This window comes from Lingula anatina, chromosome 6 (genome assembly GCF_051362555.1).
Source record: "Lingula anatina isolate TDL-2025a chromosome 6, LinAna3.0, whole genome shotgun sequence".
NCBI classification, from domain to species: Eukaryota; Metazoa; Brachiopoda; class Lingulata; order Lingulida; family Lingulidae; genus Lingula; species Lingula anatina.
Window position 1 is genome coordinate 1,718,062 of NC_141772.1, and position 23,338 is coordinate 1,741,399.

Here is a 23,338-nt window from a genome sequence, read left to right on the forward strand (position 1 = left end):
ACCCCGCCCACCCTTTCAAATATAACGTATTTAGAATAAAAGCCTCAGTATTGCTATAAATCAACTCGCTTCATGTTTGCTGTTATGAAATCACCACACTACATTTTCAAATATAAAACGGCCAATAATTAAATCAACAGATATACAGTGGTAACATATGAAAAAACGTTCTTATAAGTTGTCACATCCTGAGAAACGCCGTTTCATTTTTTCTGCTCAGATGAGGTGAGAAGGGTGGGTGGCAAACAAAGAATATTTTATGAAAATACTTTATTCAATGTGCTTCATGTTCACCAATGACGAGATAAATATATACCGGAGACGTTGAAAACACCAAGACCTTCCTGACCCCCCCCCCCCCCCTGCAGCACAGCATTCTAATATTCTCAACTTTTTCAGACATGCCCCTTTTTAATTTAAAAGTAGTAGTATTCTCCCACATCAGAGAAGGCCTTGAATGATTAATCCTTAAAATATGACCAAATACAAGGCCTCGTACGTTAACTTTTTCCTGTTAACCGGGTCAACTGCACCTAACATCCTGAATCTTGACCTGGTCGCAGTATAGCCGTATATATATGCTAGCTATAGGGCCTAATACATATTCGTTACATTAGAATGTACTGGGTGCATAGTTTGTGACAAAAATGAAATTCAGTATTAATTAAATACATATCCAGGCGTTAAATAGCAAAGTCTAAACTGGTGAGCTTACGTCATCAGGCCTTGTGCTATAAAACCCCAATAGAGGTCTAATCAATACCAAGAAAGATATAGGCTACACACGTGACTCAAAATTCTAAAAATAGCATTCGCTGTTTGAGGCTATTTTTAGTAAGTAGGAAATCTCTTATAAAACTTGGCAGCATGGGTCTTTGCCGGACATAGGCAATTAAGTCAGACTTTATCGTCACAAACTGTGAAGAAGGGATCTAGAAACAGAAAACACGTTGTTTGTTAGTTCAATATTTTTATTATTTTTTTTTCATTAAACTGTTTGACAGGAGATTCAAATGGGGTTGTTTGCATGTCTAGGCGGTAATTCATGTGGTGAGTATATTCCTTTTCTCTTTACCAGTAAATAAAGTATAAAACGTGGTCATATATTGCAGAAAAAATATTCAGTAATGCTTTTTCAGTCGTTTATTTATTTGCTTGAATGATAAATAAATCGATAAATTGTCCGTGACTTTCTAAAGCCACAGTTCTCTCTAATTATCCGGTTATTAAATTGAAACACTCGATTTACACACTGTTAAATCGAAACACTTGTTCGATAACTTGTTTTAAGAAATAACTTACCTACAAAATCTCAACCAATTAATTAAAACCAATAAGGAGAATAAGGTATCGAAGTATATTGTTCGCTTCTAACACCCCGAGTGTCGCTGTAGATAGATTGAAAGAGACTTCAAGTTACAGGGGTTAGCTATAGATTCAGATGACCTCGAAACTCAGGTGGTTACAGAAGACAACGGAGTCTTTCTGATTATATGGGGCTAGGTGAGATATCACTTTTTATCGGAGAGCTTTGGAAAATCAAGATGACTTCTTTTAATTGCAGTTGAATAAATTACCCTCTCACCTTTCAGACGCAGATTCTACGGCGTACCCTATGAGAAAGAAGTTGGTGATTGTTGGGGATGGCGCCTGCGGTAAATCCTGCCTGCTCAACGTGTTTACACAGGACGACTTTACCCTCAGCTATATTCCCACCGTCTTTGAGAACTACGTAACAGACATAGAAGTGGATGGAAAACAGGTGCGTCTCTTTTGCAGTATTTTTTAGAATTAAATTGAAAACTTGAGAGTTAAAATTGTCTTTTGTAAAATATAGCGTTCATTTGATTTTAGGTCGGTCGGTCTGTCTCTCTCTCTCTCATATATATCTCTACTATTTTTAAGTTGCATTAATTTTGTTATTTAAGATCGAGTCTCTCTCTCTCTCATATGTCCCTACTGTTTTTAATCAGAATTAATTTTGTTATTTTAGATCGAGTTGGCACTTTGGGATACTGCCGGGCAGGAAGATTACGACCGCTTACGGCCCTTATCTTATCCCGATACTGACGTCATACTGATGTGTTACTCCATCGACAGTCCCGACAGCCTGGCCAACATCGCCGAAAAATGGGCCCCGGAGATCAACCATTTTTGTCCCAATGTTCCTGTAGTTCTAGTGGCAAATAAAAAGGACTTGAGAAAAGATGAAGAGATCATTACTGAACTGGCAAAACTGAACGAAAAACCGGTGGATTACATGGCTGGGGAAGACACTGCGGCAAAAATTGGTGCTTTTTCTTTTCTTGAGTGTTCGGCGAAAACGCGAGAGGGCGTTAGGGACGTATTTGAGACTGCCACGAGAGCGACGTTATTGAAAAGGAAACGCCGTAAGATCCATCGCAGATGTTAATTTTTTTTCACTCTGTTCTAAAGAAATTTGTCATGAGTGATGCTGGGCAAAGAGAAGCAAAGTAAAGACAATCATGGTATTAAAAAATAAATATATTTCAAGTAATGCTGCAATACCTTCTGCTATACATGTACAATTAGGCTATATGTGGCATCAGTGTTTTTTTTTTGTTTTTTTTTTGTTTTTTGTAATTATACACATTAAGTGTCTTTCATAATAAATATTTGTTGTTAACCAACCGTTAAGTTTTGACATTCGATAACTTTCAGTTTTTTTTTGGATGAATTACAATCGCGATTTTTCTTAACGATATTTAAGGCATATAAATGGTGTTTCCAGACCCTCGTCATCTGTGAAGAATATGACTCTTAAACTATAAAATTGATACTATTATCGAGGTCTTGTCAGTAAATGTGCAAGCGCGCATCTCTCTTTTTACTATAATCACAACCTTACAGTATAGCCCAGTGGCGACCCTCTCTCCCACCGCTCTCTCCCACTTTCATTCCATCATAGTAAACGACAGCAACAAAGAATAACAATATAATGTCTACCAACAGGCCTGCTGTCAGCAACCGGGTCTCTTTTTGCCGAAAACTGGACCTTTCCCTCCCCTCAGTTGACCCAGCATAAGAAATGACATACATGTAGAACTCAGATCAAGTATTGATTCAGAGGGGACCTTTTCTTGCCAAAAAGACGGGTTTTAACCCCACACCAGCTCGCCCCGTCTACGGACGTGGGCCTTATATGTTTTTTACAACTTTTTTTATAATACAGACTTGACATTTAATATGGAATATTTCAGTTTCGAAGGTATGCCTAGGTAAAAATTCGTTCTTTTTTAAAAAAAAAACCGATCTCATATAAGATTTGTGAATGGAGAAGTGTGTAGTCAGGTGTGTCGCTACCAATTAACTGACTTCCATGTCTGTTGCGCTGCTACATTATGTAAAATGCGGTGATTTAATTGGGTAGTGTTCTTTTGGGCTGGTCAATGCTTGGCTTAGGCAAATCTTGGTTCTGTCAAAAAAATATCCGTATGTCGGCAACTATTCCATAGAAGAATTTGAAATTTTGCATGCAAGCGGTCAGTTTTGCAGTGCGTAAAATGAGCTAATGAGTGCTTTACAAATTTGTAAATTTGTGGCAGAATGGCGCGAAAAAGACAGACACTACCAGACAGATTACAGCGCCAAACGGAACGGTCCGCACAGTTTTATAGAGTAATACCCAGACTGATGTAACTACACAGAGGTCACACCCAATGCATCGAAATCTTATCTCCAGGGTTCAGGACCCACTGTCTTTCGGGATACGCAGCTGCAACTAAACAAAAGCCACCCAGTCTGTTCAGAACGAGGGGTAAATTGCCACCACAATGCGTTTTTCAAGGCCCTTAACGAGCACCAAACTGGTTTTAGCAGGTTAGAATACCAGATGACCTGCGAGGTACCCACTGTAAACAGCAAAACATCGTCGTCTGTTTCTCTAATAAATTGGGGGCCATGACCGTTTCTGGGTAGAACACTGAAACCGCGTGGCTTTCTTTATTGAGGTCAGATTTCACCTGTACCTCCCAGCTAGTCAAAACAGAGTTTACAGACATCCAGAAGAGGCCTACGACGAAGCATGTACCGCGTGTAAAGTGACACGGGTCATTGACAGCGTCAGTATTTGGAGTGGATACCACATTGGTGCCAAAACACCAATGGTAGTCATTGACGAAAACCTGAACCAGATCAAATAAAGGAATAATCTGGGAACCACTTGACTATCATTTGATAGGGGGCACCTTAGGAACAATTTTAGGTTGCACGGTCAGATTGCCGGTTCACACAGAGCACTTTTAATAGCAGATAACTTACAGAACCAAGGGAATGAGCAGCTACCCTGGTCATCAAAATCGCGACATTTGAACCGCATAGACAATATGTGGGTAAGCCATTACTCGCCGAATCAACTGCTTACATGCCCTACATCAAAACTGGACCAAATTGGACAATTTTGGACCGATGCCTGGAATAATATTCCAGATTGAACTCTAAAAACTTTTCCCAAGGAATGCCTTGCCGCTTGATAGCACTGGTAACAGACAGAAGAGGCCAGGCGTAACAGCGACCGTTACTATGACTACACACTGACATGAGGGTCCATTGTGTAGCGTATAACTCTTTTACAGACGATAATTTTGAAAATATAGAGATCCAAAATATCTCTTTTAATGGATGTCGTATGACATAGAATAGGCAATGTATTTCTGTTTGCCTCACTGTCGAATTCAACCAATGAGCTGGTGTCAGCATGACATCAAAGAGATAATTTAAAGTTATTAAAACACGAATTTAATCCTTATTTTCATTTATCAGTCAGCAAAATAGCAAAAAACTGATGAAAAATGACTTGGAAAAAAATATTCCATATTAAATGTCAAGTCTGTATAAACGAGATAAGTAATAAGTGATTTATCGGTCAGGGAGTAGCCTAAATGGCTTGACCAAAGTAAAGGTCAGTTTTTAGAGTCACCTAAATTATCACTCGTGGGAGTAATTGTCATCTGAACTAGCAATTTAACCTTAAGTATACCAAATTAAAGCTAGATAAAATCAAGCAACTTTTTTCATCGCTACCTTTCAGTAAAATTGATGTGTCATAGCCCATGGTAATGTAATGATATATTTAATAGTTGTTGGGAGTTGGGAAACACACTCCCCTTGAAAGAAAATAGAGAGTAGATAAAAAGTCGTCAGTCAGTGAGCTGTGGGTTTTTATGATAGTCCTTCACTCTTCATGGTTCGTTACACAACTAATGTGTATATTCCCTGTCCTGGTGAAAATAAAGGAAGGAAAATGAAAAGCCCCATTTTCACAAATGCCAATAATATTGATAAGATTTAAAAATAATAATTATTACTTCGATTACTATATTGTTATAATAAATATATACATAAATGGAAGAATTAACATGTAAATAAACCAATGCAAAAAGTTGTCTTTATATTTATTTTCTATTGCAACATGACTGAAAATGTGTAAAATAAGAAACAATACGACACCAAAAAAATACAGTACATCGACATCATTTCGTAAAATTAACCGCGATGAATAATTAATTTTAAAACGATGTATAAATTAATATTAAAACATTTTATAAAAAGCGTTATGTTGCTAGTGGCTTCGACACTAGAAAATATATTCATTATTTACAATAACAAAACAAAATGCTAACAGCCAATTAAGACAGGAAAAAATACCAACCACACTTTCAAATACGTGTGTAATATTAAATTTAAAAAAAGCTAATTTTAAGTTAAAACAGATAAAATGTAACAACAGTGTCAACAATCAGCCGACCTCTATCGCCGAAAATTGTTTTTTATTATTTAGTTCAAAAAATTTTTATAATCTACAATTTGATGAGAGAGAGAGAGAGAAAGAGAGAGAGAGATTTGACATGTTAATATGCAAATAATGATAGTGCAAAGGCTTTGCACAGCAATCTTCCAAAAAATCTTAACCCAGTCATTACCCTATAAATAAACCACACAGTGAGGCTATTTTTAGCATTACGGACCTCCATTATAAAAGAGCGTGGTTCGCCCGGCTAGTCATTTTCTAGCGCGAGAGAATCACAACAAAGATCACAGATAAATATTGTAAATAACAGGTACATATGTTTTTTGAACCACGACGATGGGATTGTGGTCGTGTCTATACAATGGTGAGGAGTAACTCTCGTTTTCATTTTTTGATATTATTTTACTATTACCTTTAAAAATAAATATCTAAATACAAAGTAACATTTTTAAATGATTATTACAGATCAGTTTAACGTTGTTTCCGCGTTGAACACTATTTTTATTGATGTAATACTGTTCTTGTGTTATCTGAGGGCAGTATAAAAGATGGGAAAATGATGACTTAGCGAGGATACGAGAGGAATTATAAATTATTTGCGATAATATTTGCTCAGACAGAGAGAGAGAGAGAGAGAGAGAGTTAAATGCTATTATTCGGCAAGTGGAATACATTTTTATTTTCAGATAGGTCTTCTAAAGCTCATCAGCCACGCAAAACAATAATCATTCTTGGAGACGAGGGTTGTGGAAAATCTTGTCTAGTCAGCGTTTTCACAAAGGGCAACTTCGCCACAAAACGTCTTCCTGTCCCTTCCACGAGTAATATTTCATACATAGAAATTAATGGCAAAATGGTTATTATTTTTTCATGTGGACAAACGACAGTTTAAATGTTGAGCTGCATATCGTCTCAGCCCACATTCTCATTATCAACAATATCAAAAAATCTTACATATATTTTGTTTGTTCCACACTTGAATAATAAAGAAAAACGTCTGTTTTAAACTTGATGCAGGATCCGCTTGATAAAAGCGAGAAATTTCAAAATTTTACATTTTATATTTCATACATAGAAATTGTTGGCAAAATGGTAATTATTTTTTTATTTGTTGCGCTGCATATCATTTCAGCCCACGTTCTCATTATCAACAATATCAAAAATCTTACATTATTTTGTTTGTTCCACACTTGAATAATAAAGAAAAACGTCTGTTTTAAATTTGATGCAGGACCCACATGATCTCTGTGTTAATCCCCCCCTCACACGAAACCCTATCATTTTCAAGAGTGAATATCGAGAAAGTAAATTGTGAGTGTGGTATTTATATCTTTAACTGTTATATCATATTTTTTTAACTTTTTGTTTTACTTTTAATACTTTAAAAACTTATTGCTTCTGTATCAGAAATGCCGATTTTGAAAACTTCCTTCCAGATTGAACTTATCCTCCGAGAGCCAGCGGGGCTAGATGACATCACCAGGCTTCATTCCCTTTCAGGCAGCAAAAAGGACGCTGTTTTACTGTGTTATTCAATTGACGATCCCGGCAGTTTTCAAAATGCCTCATACAAATGGGCACCAGAGATCAACAAACGATGCCCGGATGTTCCCATTGTTTTAGTTGGAAATAAAAAGGACTTACGAAATGACAAATTTACTATTTGTGAACTAGGGACTCTACACGAACAACCGATTGGTTGGCAAGCGGGACAAAAAAGTGCGGAAAAGATACATGCGTTTTCTTATATGGAATGTTCAGCAAAAACGCGGGAAGGAATTCGAGAGTTGTTTGAGACGGTAGCAAGAGCGGCGGTGTCGAAAAAGGAGTGTTGAACTGTTGTTCGGAAATAATAATTATTTTTATTATTACTCAGGAATAATCTAAGCAAGTCAGCACGGCTGAAAGTGCTTACATATTAATTTAACAAAGTGCTACCGTATCAATAGTTACATTATGAGGCTTCCCGAAGGACGCGTTTTCCTGTAATAAGCAATTAAGCATATTTTTAAATAAATTCTTAAAAGTATTAAGTGAAGCAACATCCAAGTTCGCCGTTTATTTCTCCATACTTGATTCACTGATTATTGTCAGAGTCTATCTTTAGTTGTATTCAGTCCTGATATTACTCAACTTTATTTTCATAATCCGATTTAACAAGGAACTTATTCTTCTCTGTGGGCATACCTTTAATCCACTGTGATTTTGATTTCATTTTGTTTCCTAACATAAGCCATTCATGTTATCAAAATGCATTGTGGTGTAATTGGTAAAAAAATGCCCAACTTAAATGATTTTTTAAAATATGAACGAAAAACGCTTTTTAAAGGCCTGTATTACTATCTCTGTAAGTTTTGACAAAGATATCAAATATCAATCAGTTTGGAAATAGTTATAGGTATTAGGGAATTCTTGCTCGCTTATTTTCTCTTCGAATAATGCATAAATTATGGACAATGAAATATTTATTTTTCATGTTGATATTTCATTCAACTTGATAATATATATTGTTTATCACAGTATATGTAGAGATACATGCATAATCTTCATTTCAACTTTCTGTTCTGTCATTCGGCTTTGTCAATAAACTTACAACATTTTGGAAGAAAACTGCAGTCTTTAGCAACACAGCTAGGCTCGGGCAGATCATCCCTCCAGTTCAGTTTTTGGTATTGCCCAAATCTTTAACTTTAACAAGAAATAGAGACCTTGAAGGCCCCTTCGTTGCCATTATACCCGTGCACACCTATTGCATACGTCCCATTGGATAGGCATCCCTTAAGGATCTGGAGCAGAGAGGTCCAGTCACAGCTGAAAAAGTCGTCATTCTTGTACATACTGTGATCGTGGTGGATGTTGCATGTTCTTTTTTTTTTTTTTTTTTTTTTTTTGTATATGTAGAGATACATGGATAATCTTCATTTCAATTTTCTGTATTCCATAATTGGGCTTCGTCAATAAATTTAAATTATAGAAGAAAATTGTAGTCTTTAGAAACTCAGCTTGACTCGAGTAGATCATCCCTCCAGTTCAGTTTTTGGTATTGCTCATATCTTTAACAAGAGATAGATATATTAAACAAGCCAAAGGTAGTGAGCTCCGAGTACACACCTATTACATACGCCCCAATGGGTAGGTCTCCTTGCGGGATCTGGAGCAGAGAGGTTAAGCCGGAGCAAACGGGACTGTCGTCATTCATGAGCAAAAAGTGAAACCCGGGGATGCCGCATCTCTGAAGTCCATCGGGTTTAATATAAAGCGTCGCATCACAACCAAAAAGAATCACCACCGTGTCGAAGTTGGTGGCATTGCATGTGGATATACTGATGTTGTTACACCCCGAGTAAGTGATGCTGTATAGCAACGGTACCAGACCGTCAGCAGCTCGATAGCGGTTGCTGAAGGTGTAGGTTGTACCGTCACACCTGACTTCTCGAACGTCCGCTGTAAGTGTAAATATAATTTTTAAACTGGCATTTGACTTTCACATTGGCCACAATATTTTGCAATAATAATGATAATTTATGCAGCTACCACAAATATATAATTTCCGAAATTGGACTCTTAAAGTTCTTAAAAGTGAAATAACAATACGAATAATAATAAATAATAATAATAATAATTTAAAAAAAATAATGAAGTTTAATACTAGTATGTTAAAAGATTAATGGCATAATATACAAAAAATACAGTAAGTAAAAAGTAGGGAAAGCATAAACTAAGCTGCTTACGACCCCAAACAGCATGATATTACATTGCTTTTTATGTACAGACACACCGTGCCTGGTGTACAGGGACACATTGTGTACAGTGGAACATTTCCAGACAAAACTGGATAACTTCCTTGCTAGGATACTATATATATATAGACCAACCCACGCTGGTGGCCAACATAAGGTGGAAAAAAATAGCAAGTAAGGAGAAAGTAAGTAAAACCCCTTTTACACTAGACGGCGTCCTTTCTGCGTCCCGTACGTAGTACGGCCCTGTTCGAGAGTAAAAAAAAACTTAACTTCCCAACAACTTGCAGATCAATGAGTATTGATTCTACAACCACGGCGATGCCAGTTTCATGGTCGCACAAAGGACGCAGAAAGGACGCCGTCTAGTGTAAAGGGGGTGTAAGTAAGAAAGTAAACATTATATGATATTGTATCAAAGTCGAAGAAAACCATGTTTTGGGCACCGATGCTTCAATGTCCAACAAAGGAAAACTTTGTTACTTATGATTCTCAAACATACAGAAAAGTTTCATAGAACTGAAGTACAGCTTGAGTACGTTGGAAAACCATATATTTATAATTTCATTATATTTCTGGAAGAAATGCATTTTTTTTTTTTTTTTTTTGCAAAAATGTTGGACTTTGAACTCCCACTGGCATGAAGCCTTATGGTAGTTATATATTCTTAGTGTCCACGTTAGGCCACACTTTTTTAATTTTATGGATGACATCCTGCGCGCGCACGGATTTTCGCCCGTTCTCCAAAAAAAAAAAAAAAAAGCCCCCCCCCCAGCCCCCAACGAAGTCGGTTGTCGCAAACGTCGTTATTGAATTTGCAAGGAAAGAGCTTTCTGCGCATGCGTATTTTTGCCACGTGGAAATGCGGCCACTTTGCTGTCAAATTCATCTCTAGGATTACTTTCAAATTACACAACAACAGAAGTCATAAAGAGAACGGGCGCCATCGTTTTGGATTGGTATGCCATTGATATTGGGCATGGAGATATAACCTTTTTACAATTGTGCGAAAGGCTGGCGGCGGCCGAAACATTTCTGTGACATTCTGTACAAAGCAGCACATTAATACCAGGTTTTCTGTACATAGCGAAAAAAGGGTCGACAAAGGCGTCGAGGTATTTGGTGGGCTGAAGGTCGGACAGGCCACCTGACAGTTTAGCTGCTTCGTGTGAGTTGAAGTTGACAAAATGTCGTCGTCCGAAATGACTTTTAATAGATTTGGTAGTATTAAGCATATCTTTGCATCATTTTTTAAACAGTTCTGTGAAGTGTTCAAAATGCTTTAAAATTCTGAGAATACAAATAAAGACATACTGTTTGATTGATATTTGTTTTATTGATTGTTGTACCAAATGAATGCATGAAATAACCTTAAATAGATTTGGTAATATGAAGTATATCAATTCATGACTTTTTTTTACATTTCTACGAAGTATTCACAATGCTTTAATATTTTGAGAGCATGGATAAAGACATATTGTTAGTTTGATACGTGTTTCTGTGGTTAAATTTGTGTTTCCAGCTGTGTACTGACAGCATTCCTTTACTTAAGCAGTTTTTTTTTTTTTTGGACTGTTTTTTTTTTTCGCCCTCTCGCACCGATTTTGGGGTACCCAGAGGATGTCATCCATAAAAATAAAAAAGTGTGGCCTTAGATAAATTAAAAATTGGTGGTGACTATGCTTTGTTGTCAAGCATAATGTATTATTGCATCAAAACTGTCAAAAATTTTTTTTGCATTATTGTATGTTCATTTGATAGTTTTGCTGCTTTATTGACTTCCCTTTCTACACACTGAGGTAAAAAAATAGATGCCATACTTACGACAATTTATAGCTGAAAAAATTGATAAGAAGAAATATAGTAGATAAGTACATTAATGATATACTGTATATACACATACTGGACAATAGGAGTGTCACCCCTACTGAACCAATACTTTGGGGGAGATAAATGACTGTGCAATGATGTGCTCCTGGTATCATTTTATTAACATCAAATTTCACAAAAAGACCAACAAAACAATTCCATGGTACAGCAGTTTTATACTCATTTAGTCGCATTATATGTAGATCAGGCATTATAACTTTGATTACTCTGTTTCAGGGGGTGACACTTCTATTGTCCAGTGTGGGTACAAGTAATCAATATATTTTACAACTTCTGCCACCACTTCTGACGATAAATTTATGTTAAGATACATACCAACAATTTTTTGTTCACTGCGTTTTTTAATGATCCTATAACGTGAATCGTAAGGTAATATTCATTACCACAATTATTTTCAATTTTAAAAGACATATCTTACATGCAATTAGCTTGTAGTGCTTTTTTTGCACACTGGTATGTGGGCTATAGAAAATGCACTGTGCCTGAGATTATATATAAGACATCTGAGACCTTAACTAATTTAAAAATCAGTTAAACGAGGCAGCATGTAGTCTAAATACATTTTAAGAAAAAACAAAAAATAAACACACATACAAGTTTGTCTACACTGAGGAAAAATTAGTATTAAATAATTTTGTGTTAAATGTGATATCATACTTACGACATTGTAGGTCAGTATCAGCTGAAAACGTGAAAAGATGTATGTGCAAAAGTACACGAAAATATTCACACAATCATGTGCATATTCTGCCAAAGATGTTTATATATTTTATATGTTGGTATAGATATGAATAATGAACTGTATTCTTTTGACAGTAAAATATATAACTCTGTAGACTACTGAGTATTTCTATACAGCAAATAAAATTTCCCGCTCCACTGCTTTTTTGTCGAACCCATTAGACGAACGATGATAAAAACCAACTAGTTTTACCAATTATTTTCTATTTCTGGCTATAGAAAGATAGCAGTAGAGAGGACATGTTTGCAAATCAAATGTATATTTGATGTAATACTTACGACATGTCGGCATTTCTAGAGGAAAAAGAAAGGCAATATTAAATACAATGGAGTACCACTTGAATATATAATCATTCAAACAATTATCATTTAAACATTGACATTTTCGTCATTTCAACTCCGGCGACAAATGTATGCTATCCTTTAAAAATAGAGTTAAGGTGATTCGATCAATGAAGCCATATAATAAAAGACAAAATAGTGGAATTTAATGCTGAATTACCTAAAGAAAAAGGTTTTCACGGAACCCAACTTTAACACAGATGTTCATAGATAACTATGTGAGGGAGTGGAGCAGTTAAATACGATTGGGCCACACTTTTTTATTTTTATGGATGACATCCTCTGGGTACCCCAAAATCGGTGCGAGAGGGCGAAAAAAAAAAAAACAGTCCAAAAAAAAAAAAAAAACTGCTTAAGTAAAGGAATGCTGTCAGTACACAGCTGGAAACACAAATTTAACCACATAAACACGTATCAAACTAACAATATGTCTTTATCCATGCTCTCAAAATATTAAAGCATTGTGAATACTTCGTAGAAATGTAAAAAAAAAGTCATGAATTGATATACTTCATATTACCAAATCTATTTAAGGTTATTTCATGCATTCATTTGGTACAACAATCAATAAAACAAATATCAATCAAACAGTATGTCTTTATTTGTATTCTCAGAATTTTAAAGCATTTTGAACACTTCACAGAACTGTTTAAAAAATGATGCAAAGATATGCTTAATACTACCAAATCTATTAAAAGTCATTTCGGACGACGACATTTTGTCAACTTCAACTCACACGAAGCAGCTAAACTGTCAGGTGGCCTGTCCGACCTTCAGCCCACCAAATACCTCGACGCCTTTGTCGACCCTTTTTTCGCTATGTACAGAAAACCTGGTATTAATGTGCTGCTTTGTACAGAATGTCACAGAAATGTTTCGGCCGCCGCCAGCCTTTCGCACAATTGTAAAAAGGTTATATCTCCATGCCCAATATCAATGGCATACCAATCCAAAACGATGGCGCCCGTTCTCTTTATGACTTCTGTTGTTGTGTAATTTGAAAGTAATCCTAGAGATGAATTTGACAGCAAAGTGGCCGCATTTCCACGTGGCAAAAATACGCATGCGCAGAAAGCTCTTTCCTTGCAAATTCAATAACGACGTTTGCGACAACCGACTTCGTTGGGGGCTGGGGGGGGGCTTTTTTTTTTTTTTTTTGGAGAACGGGCGAAAATCCGTGCGCGCGCAGGATGTCATCCATAAAATTAAAAAAGTGTGGCCTTGGGTTTATTAACTCCCTCGATTATGTTGAAATCAGAACAAAACAAAAAGGAGTCCATAAGGTTTCCTTCAAATGGTAACACAATTTGAAAAGAAAAGTATAAAGACTAAGTTTCCTTCTAACTTTAGAACTAATATCTCAACCTCAAACCCCCTCCCCCTTTCGTAATGGTACAAATACACAATGCAGTACTGCACCAATGCAATAAAGCCTATAACTACCAGTTCTCACCTGGAACGCAATTTTGTGGATCTGGATCAGAAGAGTTGAACATGTATCCCTCTTCACAAACACAGACCCGAGGTTCTGGACAAGGTAAACTTTGACCTTCTTCATTGGTAGTATTCTGACAGTTTGACACTGTATTGTTATCCACTATCTCACAACATCTGGTATTATTACCACACACAACTGGGGGCCTCACTTCAATATATGAAACAAAAGACAAAACTCATGAATAATTTTAGAACATTATTTTAGAACTCATTAATTTTAGGACATTGTGGCAAATTCATGCTTATATGTACTTATACTTCTAACATGGGATACAGTGTGCCATAAAGAGTAATGCCAAATTCCACCCACTGCGTTGTGTGATGACTGGTATACAACACTTGTTTTCCAACCAGTGTAAATTACAATGCTACATGTCACTTGTACTTATATACAAACCATGATTAAAAAATATTATTTTCTATATATTGTTATAAGATCTAAAGTTTAATAGTGAAGTCATATGTACAATATACACATGTGTACAGGTTTAAGTGCGATAGTATTAAAATCATGAACAAAATCACTGAGAGTGTCTTACTCTTCCGTGAAAAGGAAAAAAAGCAGAAGTTTAACCAACAATGGGAGTTCTCACCTGGAACGCAATTTTGTGGATCTGGATCAGAAGAGTTGAACATGAATCCCTCACCACAAACACAGACCCGAGGTTCTGGACAAGGTAAACTTTGACCTTCTTCATTGGTAGTATTCTGACAGTTTGACACTGAACTGTTATTCACTACCTCACAGCATCTGGTATTATTACCACACACAACTGGGGGCCTCACTTCAATTAATGAAACAGAAGTCAAGACTCGTGAACACAGGGAAATGAATTTAGAACGTTATTTTAGAACTCATTAAATTTAGAACACTGTGGCAAATTTATTGTGTTCGTGGGTTTATACTTCTAACATGAGATACAGAGTATCATACGCAGCATTCCCTGCACAAAATACATACAAAATTCAACTAGAATTGAAAGATTTAAAAACAACAACACTGAGCCCCTGACGAGGGTATTAAAATTACAACCGTAAAATCACAAAGAATTCCTTACTCTAAGTTGAATTGATAAAAACAAACATAACATCAAATGGGTTTTTTATGTCGAGTTATAATTTATTCAAGGACCAATGTTTAAAAAGAAAAGTATGAAGTACTAACTTTTCATCAAACTTCAGAACCAATATGTCGACTTCAACCCCCCCCCCTTTTTCTTAATGGTGGTAATGGTACCGCACCCACGCAATAAAATCTATAACTGCCAGTTCTCACCTGGAACGCAATTTTGTGGATCTGGATCAGAAGAGTTGAACATGTATCCCTCTTCACACACACAGACCAGAGGTTCTGGACAAGGTAAACTTTGGCCTTCTTCATTGGTAGTATTCTGGCAGTTTGACAGCGTACTGTTATCCACTATCTCACAGCATCTGGTATTATTACCACACAAAACTGGGGGCCTCACTTCAATTTATGAAACAAAAGACAAAACTTGTCAACACAGGGAAATGAATTTATATAGATTTCATTTTGAAACATTATGTCATGATCATTGCATTTCTGTGTGTGTCCTTCTAAGACGAGGTACAGTGTGCCATATAAAACATTGCTAAATTTCACCCTCTTTGACAAGGATGTCATCCGACATTTTCCAACCAGTGTAAATTACAAAGCTACATGTCACCCTTACGTAAACCATGATTAAAATTTTTATTTCGACATTCTGTTATAAAATCTAAAGATTAATAATGAAATCATCTGTACAACATATACATGTTTTCAAGTTTAAATAGGGTAGTATCGAACCAACAAAAACAAATCATTGAGAGTGCCTTACTCTTCCTTGAAAAGGTAAAAAAAAAACACAGGACTTTAGCCAACAATGGGAGTTCTCACCTGGAACGCAATTTTGTGGATCTAGATCAGAAGAGTTGAACATGTATCCCTCTTCACACACACAGACCCGAGGTTCTGGACAAGGTAAACTTTGGCCTTCTTCATTGGTAGTATTCTGGCAGTTTGACACTGTACTGTTATCCACTATCTCACAGCATCTGGTATTATTACCACACAAAACTGGGGGCCTCACTTCAATTTATGAAACAAAAGACAAAACTTGTCAACACAGGGAAATGAATTTATATAGATTTCATTTTGAAACATTATGTCATGATCATTGCATTTCTGTGTGTGTCCTTCTAAGACGAGGTACAGTGTGCCATATAAAACATTGCTAAATTTCACCCTCTTTGACAAGGATGTCATCCGACATTTTCCAACCAGTGTAAATTACAAAGCTACATGTCACCCTTACGTAAACCATGATTAAAATTTTTATTTCGACATTCTGTTATAAGATCTAAAGATTAATAATGAAATCATCTGCACAACATATACATGTTTTCAAGTTTAAATAGGGTAGTATCGAACCAACAAAAACAAATCATTGAGAGTGCCTTACTCTTCCTTGAAAAGGTAAAAAAAAACACAGGACTTTAGCCAACAATGGGAGTTCTCACCTGGAACGCAATTTTGTGGATCTAGATCAGAAGAGTTGAACATGTATCCCTCTTCACACACACAGACCCGAGGTTCTGGACAAGGTAAACTTTGGCCTTCTTCATTGGTAGTATTCTGGCAGTTTGACACTGTACTGTTATCCACTATCTCACAGCATCTGGTATTATTACCACACATAACTGGGGGCCTCACTTCAATTTATGAAACAGAAGTCAAAACTTGTCAACACAAGGAAATGAATTTAGAACATTATTTTAGAACTCATTAAATTTAGAACACTGTGGCAAATTTATTGAGTTCATTTGTTTATACTTCTAACATGAGATACAGTGTACCATACACAGCATTCCCTGCACAAAATACATGCAAAATTCAAAAAGAATAGAAAGATTTTAAAATAACAACACTGAGCCCCTGACGAGTGTATTAAAATCACAACCTTAAAATCATAAAGAATTCCTTACGCTTAGTTGAATTGATAAAAACAAACATAACATCAAATGGGTTTTTAAGAACAGTTTTTATGTCGAGTTATAATTTATTCAAGGACCAATATTTGAGAAGAAAAGTATGAAGTAAAAACATTCCATCGAACTTCAGAACCAATATGTCGACTTCAACCCCCCCCCCCCTCTTTCCTAATGGTGGTAATGGTACTGCACCCATGCAATAAAGTTTAACTGCCAGTTCTTACCTGGAACGCAATTTTGTGGATCTGGATCAGAAGAGTTGAACATGTATCCCTCTTCACACACACAGACCCGAGGTTCTGGACAAGGTAAACTTTGACCTTCTTCATTGGTAGTATTCTGGCAGTTTGACACTGAACTGTTATTCACTACCTCACAGCATCTGGTATTATTACCACACACAACTGGGGGCCTCACTTCAATTTATGAAACAGAAGATGAAACTTATTAACAAAGGGAAATTATTTTATGAATTCTTTTATTTAAGAATATTGCGCAAGTCCATTGTGTATCTGGGTTTGCATGTACTTCAAACATGACATACAGTGTGCCATACAAAACATTGCCAAATTCCAACCACTGCGGCAAGTGACAACTGGTATACGACACCCATTTTCCAACCAGGGTAAATTACAATGCCACATGTCACTTATTTACCAACCATGATTAAGAATATTATTTCTACAAATTATGCTAGAAGATATGAAGTTTAATATTGAAGTCATCTGCACAAAATATACATGTTTACAAGTTTAAATAGGGTAGTATCGAAACCACAAACACAAATCATAAAGAATGCCTTATTCTTCCATGAAAGGTAAAAACATGCAGTCCTTTAACCAACAATGAGGGTTCTCACCTGGAATGCAATTTTGTGGATCTGGATCAGAAGAGTTGAACATGTATCCCTCTTCACACACACAGACCAGAGGTTCTGGACAAGGTAAACTTTGACCTTCTTCATTGGTAGTATTCTGGCAGTTTGGCACTGTACTGTTATCCACTATCTCACAGCATCTGGTATTATTACCACACACAACTAAGGGCCTCACTTCAATTTATGAAACAGAAGTCAAAACTTGTCAACACAAGGAAATGAATTTAGAACATTATTTTAGAACTCATTAAATTTAGAACACTGTGGCAAATTTATTGAGTTCATTTGTTTATACTTCTAACATGAGATACAGTGTACCATATACAGCATTCCCTGCACAAAATACATACAAAATTCAAAAAGAATAGAAAGATTTTAAAATAACAACACTGAGCCCCTGACGAGTGTATTAAAATCACAACCTTAAAATCATAAATAATTCCTTACGCTTAGTTGAATTGATAAAAACAAACATAACATCAAATGGGTTTTTAAGCACAGTTTTTATGTCGAGTTATAATTTATTCAAGGACCAATATTTGAGAAGAAAAGTATGAAGTAAAAACTTTCCATTGAACCTCAGAACCAATATGTCGACTTCAACCCCCCCCCCCCTCTTTCCTAATGGTGGTAATGGTACTGCACCCATGCAATAAAGTTTAACTGCCAGTTCTTACCTGGAACGCAATTTTGTGGATCTGGATCAGAAGAGTTGAACATGTATCCCTCTTCACACACACAGACCCGAGGTTCTGGACAAGGTAAACTTTGACCTTCTTCATTGGTAGTATTCTGGCAGTTTGGCACTGTATTGTTATCAACTACCTCACAGCATCTGGTATTATTACCACACACAACTGGGGGCCTCACTTCAATTTATGAAACAGAAGACGAAACTTATTAACAAAGGGAAATTATTTTATGAATTCTTTTATTTAAGAATATTGCGCAAGTCCGTTGTGTATCTGGGTTTGCATGTACTTCAAACATGACATACAGTGTGCCATACAAAACATTGCCAAATTCCAACCACTGCGGCAAGTGACAACTGGTATACGACACCCATTTTCCAACCAGGGTAAATTACAATGCCACATGTCACTTATTTACCAACCATGATTAAAAATATTATTTTTACAAATTATGCTAGAAGATATGAAGTTTAATATTGAAGTCATCTGCACAAAATATACATGTTTACAAGTTTAAATAGGGTAGTATCGAAACCACAAACACAAATCATAAAGAATGCCTTATTCTTCCTTGAAAGGTAAAAACATGCAGTCCTTTAACCAACAATGAGGGTTCTCACCTGGAATGCAATTTTGTGGATCTGGATCAGAAGAGTTGAACATGTATCCCTCTTCACACACACAGACCAGAGGTTCTGGACAAGGTAAACTTTGACCTTCTTCATTGGTAGTATTCTGACAGTTTGACACTGTATTGTTATCCACTATCTCACAGCATCTGGTATTATTACCACACACAACTAAGGGCCTCACTTCAATTTATGAAACAGAAGACAAAACCCGTGACTAATTTTATAGCAATATTTTCGAACCCATTAAATTTTAGAACATTGTGCCAAATTGATGTTTTTGTGTTAATGTTTCTCACATGAGATGCAGTGTACCGTACACAGCAATGCCAAATTCCACCCACTGCGACTTGTGACGACTGGTATAAAACACCTGTTTTCCAACCAGTCAAGTACTACATGTCACGTGTACGCAAACCATATATAATTACAAATATTATTCTATTTTCTTATTAGTTAAAAAGTTTTAAAAATTAGTCACCTGCATGAATTAAAAGAGTAAAAAAGAACACAGACCCCCTGACGACAGCATTTTGAAATCATTTAAACAAAATCTTAAAAGTGTTCTTTGCTCTTCCAGGATTCAAGCACATAACTTTTTATCAAACTTCAGAACCAGTAAAATGTATCTCGGCTTCAACCCCTTCTGTTTCCCCTTGTTACTTATACTAATTACCGTACCGCTGCAATAAAGTCTATAAGTACCATTTCTCACCTGGAACGCAACTTTTGGAACCTGGATCAGAGATGTTCAACCTGTATCCCTCATTACACACACAGGACCATTTATGCGGGCAAGGTAAACTTTTTTCAATGATATTATTCTTGCAGTAGATCGAGTGTCTTCTAACCCTACAGCACTTGGAGTTCTCCCCACACACGGGTCTTGGCGAAGGTTTTTTACACCCCTTGCCTCGACTGCCGCACTCCTGGCAGCGTATACGTGAGAAGGCGAGGTGCGATGGCTTAGCGTGCCGGCCGCCGTGTTTGCGTGGATGCCCAGGACATGCTCGGGTTATGCAGAAACGGCTGTGCCTTGTATGCCCTAAATGTAAATTTAAGATTTTACGAAAAGTAAAACAACTTACACCTATATCATTTTTTGTCTGATTGGACGAAATGCCTGCATTGAACAAAAACGTATTTAAATTATTACAAGGTATAAAAAGCATGCCATAATGTCCAAATTCAGAATGTTGTTTATTTCACTGTATTTCAGGCCTACAGGCCAAGAGTACATCAACTGAGTTCTATTTATGATAATACTGAGCTGACTACAAAAGAATATATATCATAAACGACACAAATCACTTATCTAAAAAAACATCTCTTAATTTCTCAGCATGATATATGAAGGCCGCAAGTCTTTTTATAAAGTCAACATTATGTGATGACAGAGCAGTCGCTAGTGACAATGTTGTAATCTCGGGTATAAAGCGTTCCCTCAGACCGTTATATAAACTACATGACATTAACACGTATTCCTCATTCTCAATAATTGTTATGCCATCAGAAAGGCATGTAGTACATACTCTATTTTCCCCATCTGCACTGGCATAACGACCCTTCTCAACCTGTAATTTGTGGTTTGATATTCTGAACTTGCAGTAGGCCCTTCTATGCTCTCCTATGGACACAAAAGATAAGTATTCCTCAAATACCAAATCTAGTTCAAATGAGCTGTAGGTCCTCAGCTTGCCTGATTCGCGTACTAAGGAATACCAATTCTACCTGCTTATATCCATTAATCGTTGTCTTAACTGTTCTGAAAAAAGTTTCACATTTCCACATCCTTGGTTTTCCCATACTACTCCAAATCCATATGAATATAAAAGATGTTTGATGTCACTCGCCCATGTTTGCCTCCCACTACTATCTAAGTCAAACAGTAACTTGTAGCATGATTTCAGTAGCCTACCGTCGTCCATACACAAAAGCTTGAACCAATACCTAATACATTTGACATGATAATCTATGTATAGAGGGTAACGACCACATTCCCTAAGAACTGCTTGTGTGCTTGCATTATCCGATACCATCAATCATCTTTTACAAAACTTAACTTGAACATTCTCTCTTGATTCGGATATTTCATATTCACTTGTAAGTAAAATTAACGTTACCATTTTATCGTAAATGAACATGACTATTTTACTAAATCGTGCTCTTTGGTGGATTGGTTTTTATCTTGACGCGATTTTTAAGGCTGATTTCTCATAATTGATCTCGCTTGACGCCATTGCATCGAGATATGCATCGTACCATCATGCAAGCCAACCCACGGCTCTTCTTTCATGTAGGGTCTGCCATATTTGATCTGTGGATCAGTAGATCCTCTGATCTCCAGTTCTGAATGCGTCCTTTGTCGAATGAAGCTATTGTTCTGCCGTGTAATGCATCTTTTGTGAACGTGAAAGTAACAAAACTAAGCAAAATGTTTGGCTAACTGGAACACCGTTCAAAACGAAAGACGGTCCGAGAGAAGTGAGTTACTTTATAGCATAATGCAGATGAAACAGGGACCGATCAAATAAAGTTTGACCAGTCATGGTAATTTGAAAAAAAAAACAAAAACATCTATCTTTAAAATACTTGATGGTGAATTATTAATGTCATAATTTAGCACTTACGAATATTGGCGACCGCATACAGTGCAACCAAAACCAAAATCAGACAAAGGAGCATTGTCCTGTACATCTTCATCTTCAAACGGTAGTCCGGGCGACAGGTTATCAGTGACTACGGCAGTATGTGGGTCCGATGAAACGCTCAATGAACTGAAACCTTTTCGGCTTCCTTTTTATAGAGCATTTCTTGGTTGACAAGTTTTAACTGATCGTTTTCTAGGGGAGGCACAGTTGTTCTATCCCCTACCAGGGCCGCAGGTTAAATATGTGCATTTTTCATTTGGCGCGAGAGTCGTGTTATAAAAAAGCCTAAGACATATCTGTGAACATCTAGAGAAAAAAATCTGTGGCCTTGGTAACTTTGCTCAGTGCTCAAGAATTTTTTTAATGGGGGGGGGGGGGGGGGGGGGGCAGGAATGTGTATATATTTTCCGCGATCGGCGCTTCGAAGAATAGGATAATTACATTCGTTTTTCACTAACACGCTGGCCTGTAATTCGGTCATTTTAATACGCATCGGTGCGTTCCGAGCGAAATACAAGTCAGTGCAATTATCCTATTGTTCGAAGCGGCAGCCGTGAGATAAGTCAGTTACAACTACTCATCGTCTTCTGTATTGGACATTCGAGAGAAAATCGTTTCAGCTGTGCCTCGATATAATTACGCTGTTGTATGTGACACAGTGTTCGACTCGCACTGTTTGTTGTTACTAGAACGTACATCATATAACTGATAACAGTTTCTTAAGCAGATTGTAGTAACTTGAGATTACTTTTTTCCAAAGCACACGCCTGGACAGGTGTACGCACAGGGTGTGGCAAGACTGCCGCACTCACGGACGGACTGTGCAAACGACTCCCCAAACCCCAACTCCCCCCCCCCCCCCCAAAAAAAAAAAAAAAAAGAAAAAAAAAAGTTAAATTTTGTGTAGGTTTCTCTTAGGGTTATATGTTAAAATACTACATGGGCTTGAACTGGTCGATACTCGGACAGATACTTGAGACCACGACCTGTACCCTGTACCACTTTTGTCAGGAGGTACCCGTGTAATTTTTTTCTCAAAATAAAAAATTATATTTAAATTCCGTTGCTATGTTGACGCACTAAGTCAACAAAGGTCACTTATTTGATGACTGTCTCGGATACTCACAGTATTTATTTCCTTTGTTGCACCTTAGGAACGGAATGAAATTCAAAACATTATTCCCCTTCACTGCTTTTATTTTATTTCTAGAAAAAAAATCTATTCATTCATAATTTGTCAATGATGCATGTATTCATATAGGCCTATTATTCATTTTAGAATTGAAGTCGGGAGGTATAAAAACAGAGAAGAGGCAAAGTGAAGAGCGGGGACTAACAGTTATATCGTAGGTACTTTCACCAATTAATATGACTAATAGGGAATTTGATAGGCCACGCCTTCATACCCTTGCAGGGGGTTTGGGGGAGGGGGTGGGGGGGAGGGGGGATGAGGGGATGTAGGCTGCGATTTTACCATTTTTCTTGGATCACAATTACGATTATCATTTTTCCTCC

At 36.7% G+C, this 23,338-nt stretch overlaps 3 protein-coding genes across 4 annotated transcripts; 1 reads left to right on the forward strand and 2 right to left on the reverse strand.

The window, feature by feature from the left end:
* Positions 1-610: 610 nt before the first annotated feature.
* LOC106169162 (ras-like GTP-binding protein Rho1) lies at positions 611-5,404 on the forward strand. The gene is made up of 3 exons (XM_024077405.2): positions 611-1,050; positions 1,593-1,762; positions 1,994-5,404. Exons 1-3 carry the CDS (start codon positions 1,014-1,016, stop codon positions 2,411-2,413), a joined length of 627 nt encoding a protein of 208 aa, XP_023933173.2. The 5' UTR covers positions 611-1,013; the 3' UTR covers positions 2,414-5,404.
* A 2,400-nt stretch (positions 5,405-7,804) lies between these two features.
* Positions 7,805-14,783, reverse strand: LOC106157260 (uncharacterized). Its single transcript, XM_087015458.1, has 4 exons — positions 14,574-14,783; positions 13,937-14,128; positions 8,882-9,214; positions 7,805-8,581 (listed from the first exon to the last, which is right to left on the reverse strand). The coding sequence occupies exons 1-4, from the start codon at positions 14,614-14,616 to the stop codon at positions 8,517-8,519; spliced, it is 633 nt and encodes a 210-aa protein (XP_086871584.1). The 5' UTR covers positions 14,617-14,783; the 3' UTR covers positions 7,805-8,516.
* Positions 14,784-15,191: 408 nt separating this feature from the next.
* Positions 15,192-22,098, reverse strand: LOC112042605 (uncharacterized). Of its 2 annotated transcripts, XM_087015456.1 has the most exons (9): positions 21,803-22,095; positions 19,888-20,217; positions 19,164-19,355; positions 18,529-18,720; positions 17,834-18,025; positions 17,199-17,390; positions 16,504-16,695; positions 15,881-16,072; positions 15,192-15,448 (listed from the first exon to the last, which is right to left on the reverse strand). In XM_087015456.1, the coding sequence occupies exons 1-9, from the start codon at positions 21,873-21,875 to the stop codon at positions 15,237-15,239; spliced, it is 1,767 nt and encodes a 588-aa protein (XP_086871582.1). In that variant the 5' UTR covers positions 21,876-22,095; the 3' UTR covers positions 15,192-15,236. The 2 variants fall into 2 exon arrangements, with proteins under 2 accessions (XP_086871582.1, XP_086871583.1); XM_087015457.1 differs by lacking the exon at positions 19,164-19,355 and having other exon boundaries at positions 21,803-22,098.
* Positions 22,099-23,338: the final 1,240 nt, after the last annotated feature.

Bases quoted from the DNA above. Each gene is read 5' to 3' on its own strand.
- LOC112042605 (XM_087015456.1), bottom strand. From the start codon at position 21,875: ATGAAGATGTACAGGACAATGCTCCTTTGTCTGATTTTGGTTTTGGTT. The intron at 18,721-19,163 runs GTGAGAACCCTC...CATAAATTGAAG, and splicing joins TCCACAAAATTGCATTCCAG to TGAGGCCCCCAGTTGTGTGT. The intron at 16,073-16,503 runs GTGAGAACTCCC...CATAAATTGAAG, and splicing joins TCCACAAAATTGCGTTCCAG to TGAGGCCCCCAGTTTTGTGT.
- LOC106157260 (XM_087015458.1), bottom strand. From the start codon at position 14,616: ATGTTCAACTCTTCTGATCCAGATCCACAAAATTGCGTTCCAG. The intron at 9,215-13,936 runs GTGAGAACTGGT...TTACACTTACAG, and splicing joins TCCACAAAATTGCGTTCCAG to CGGACGTTCGAGAAGTCAGG. The intron at 8,582-8,881 runs GTGTGTACTCGG...CGACTTTTTCAG, and splicing joins CATTGGGGCGTATGTAATAG to CTGTGACTGGACCTCTCTGC.
- LOC106169162 (XM_024077405.2), top strand. From the start codon at position 1,014: ATGGGGTTGTTTGCATGTCTAGGCGGTAATTCATGTG. The intron at 1,051-1,592 runs GTGAGTATATTC...CTCACCTTTCAG, and splicing joins TCTAGGCGGTAATTCATGTG to ACGCAGATTCTACGGCGTAC. The intron at 1,763-1,993 runs GTGCGTCTCTTT...TTGTTATTTTAG, and splicing joins TAGAAGTGGATGGAAAACAG to ATCGAGTTGGCACTTTGGGA.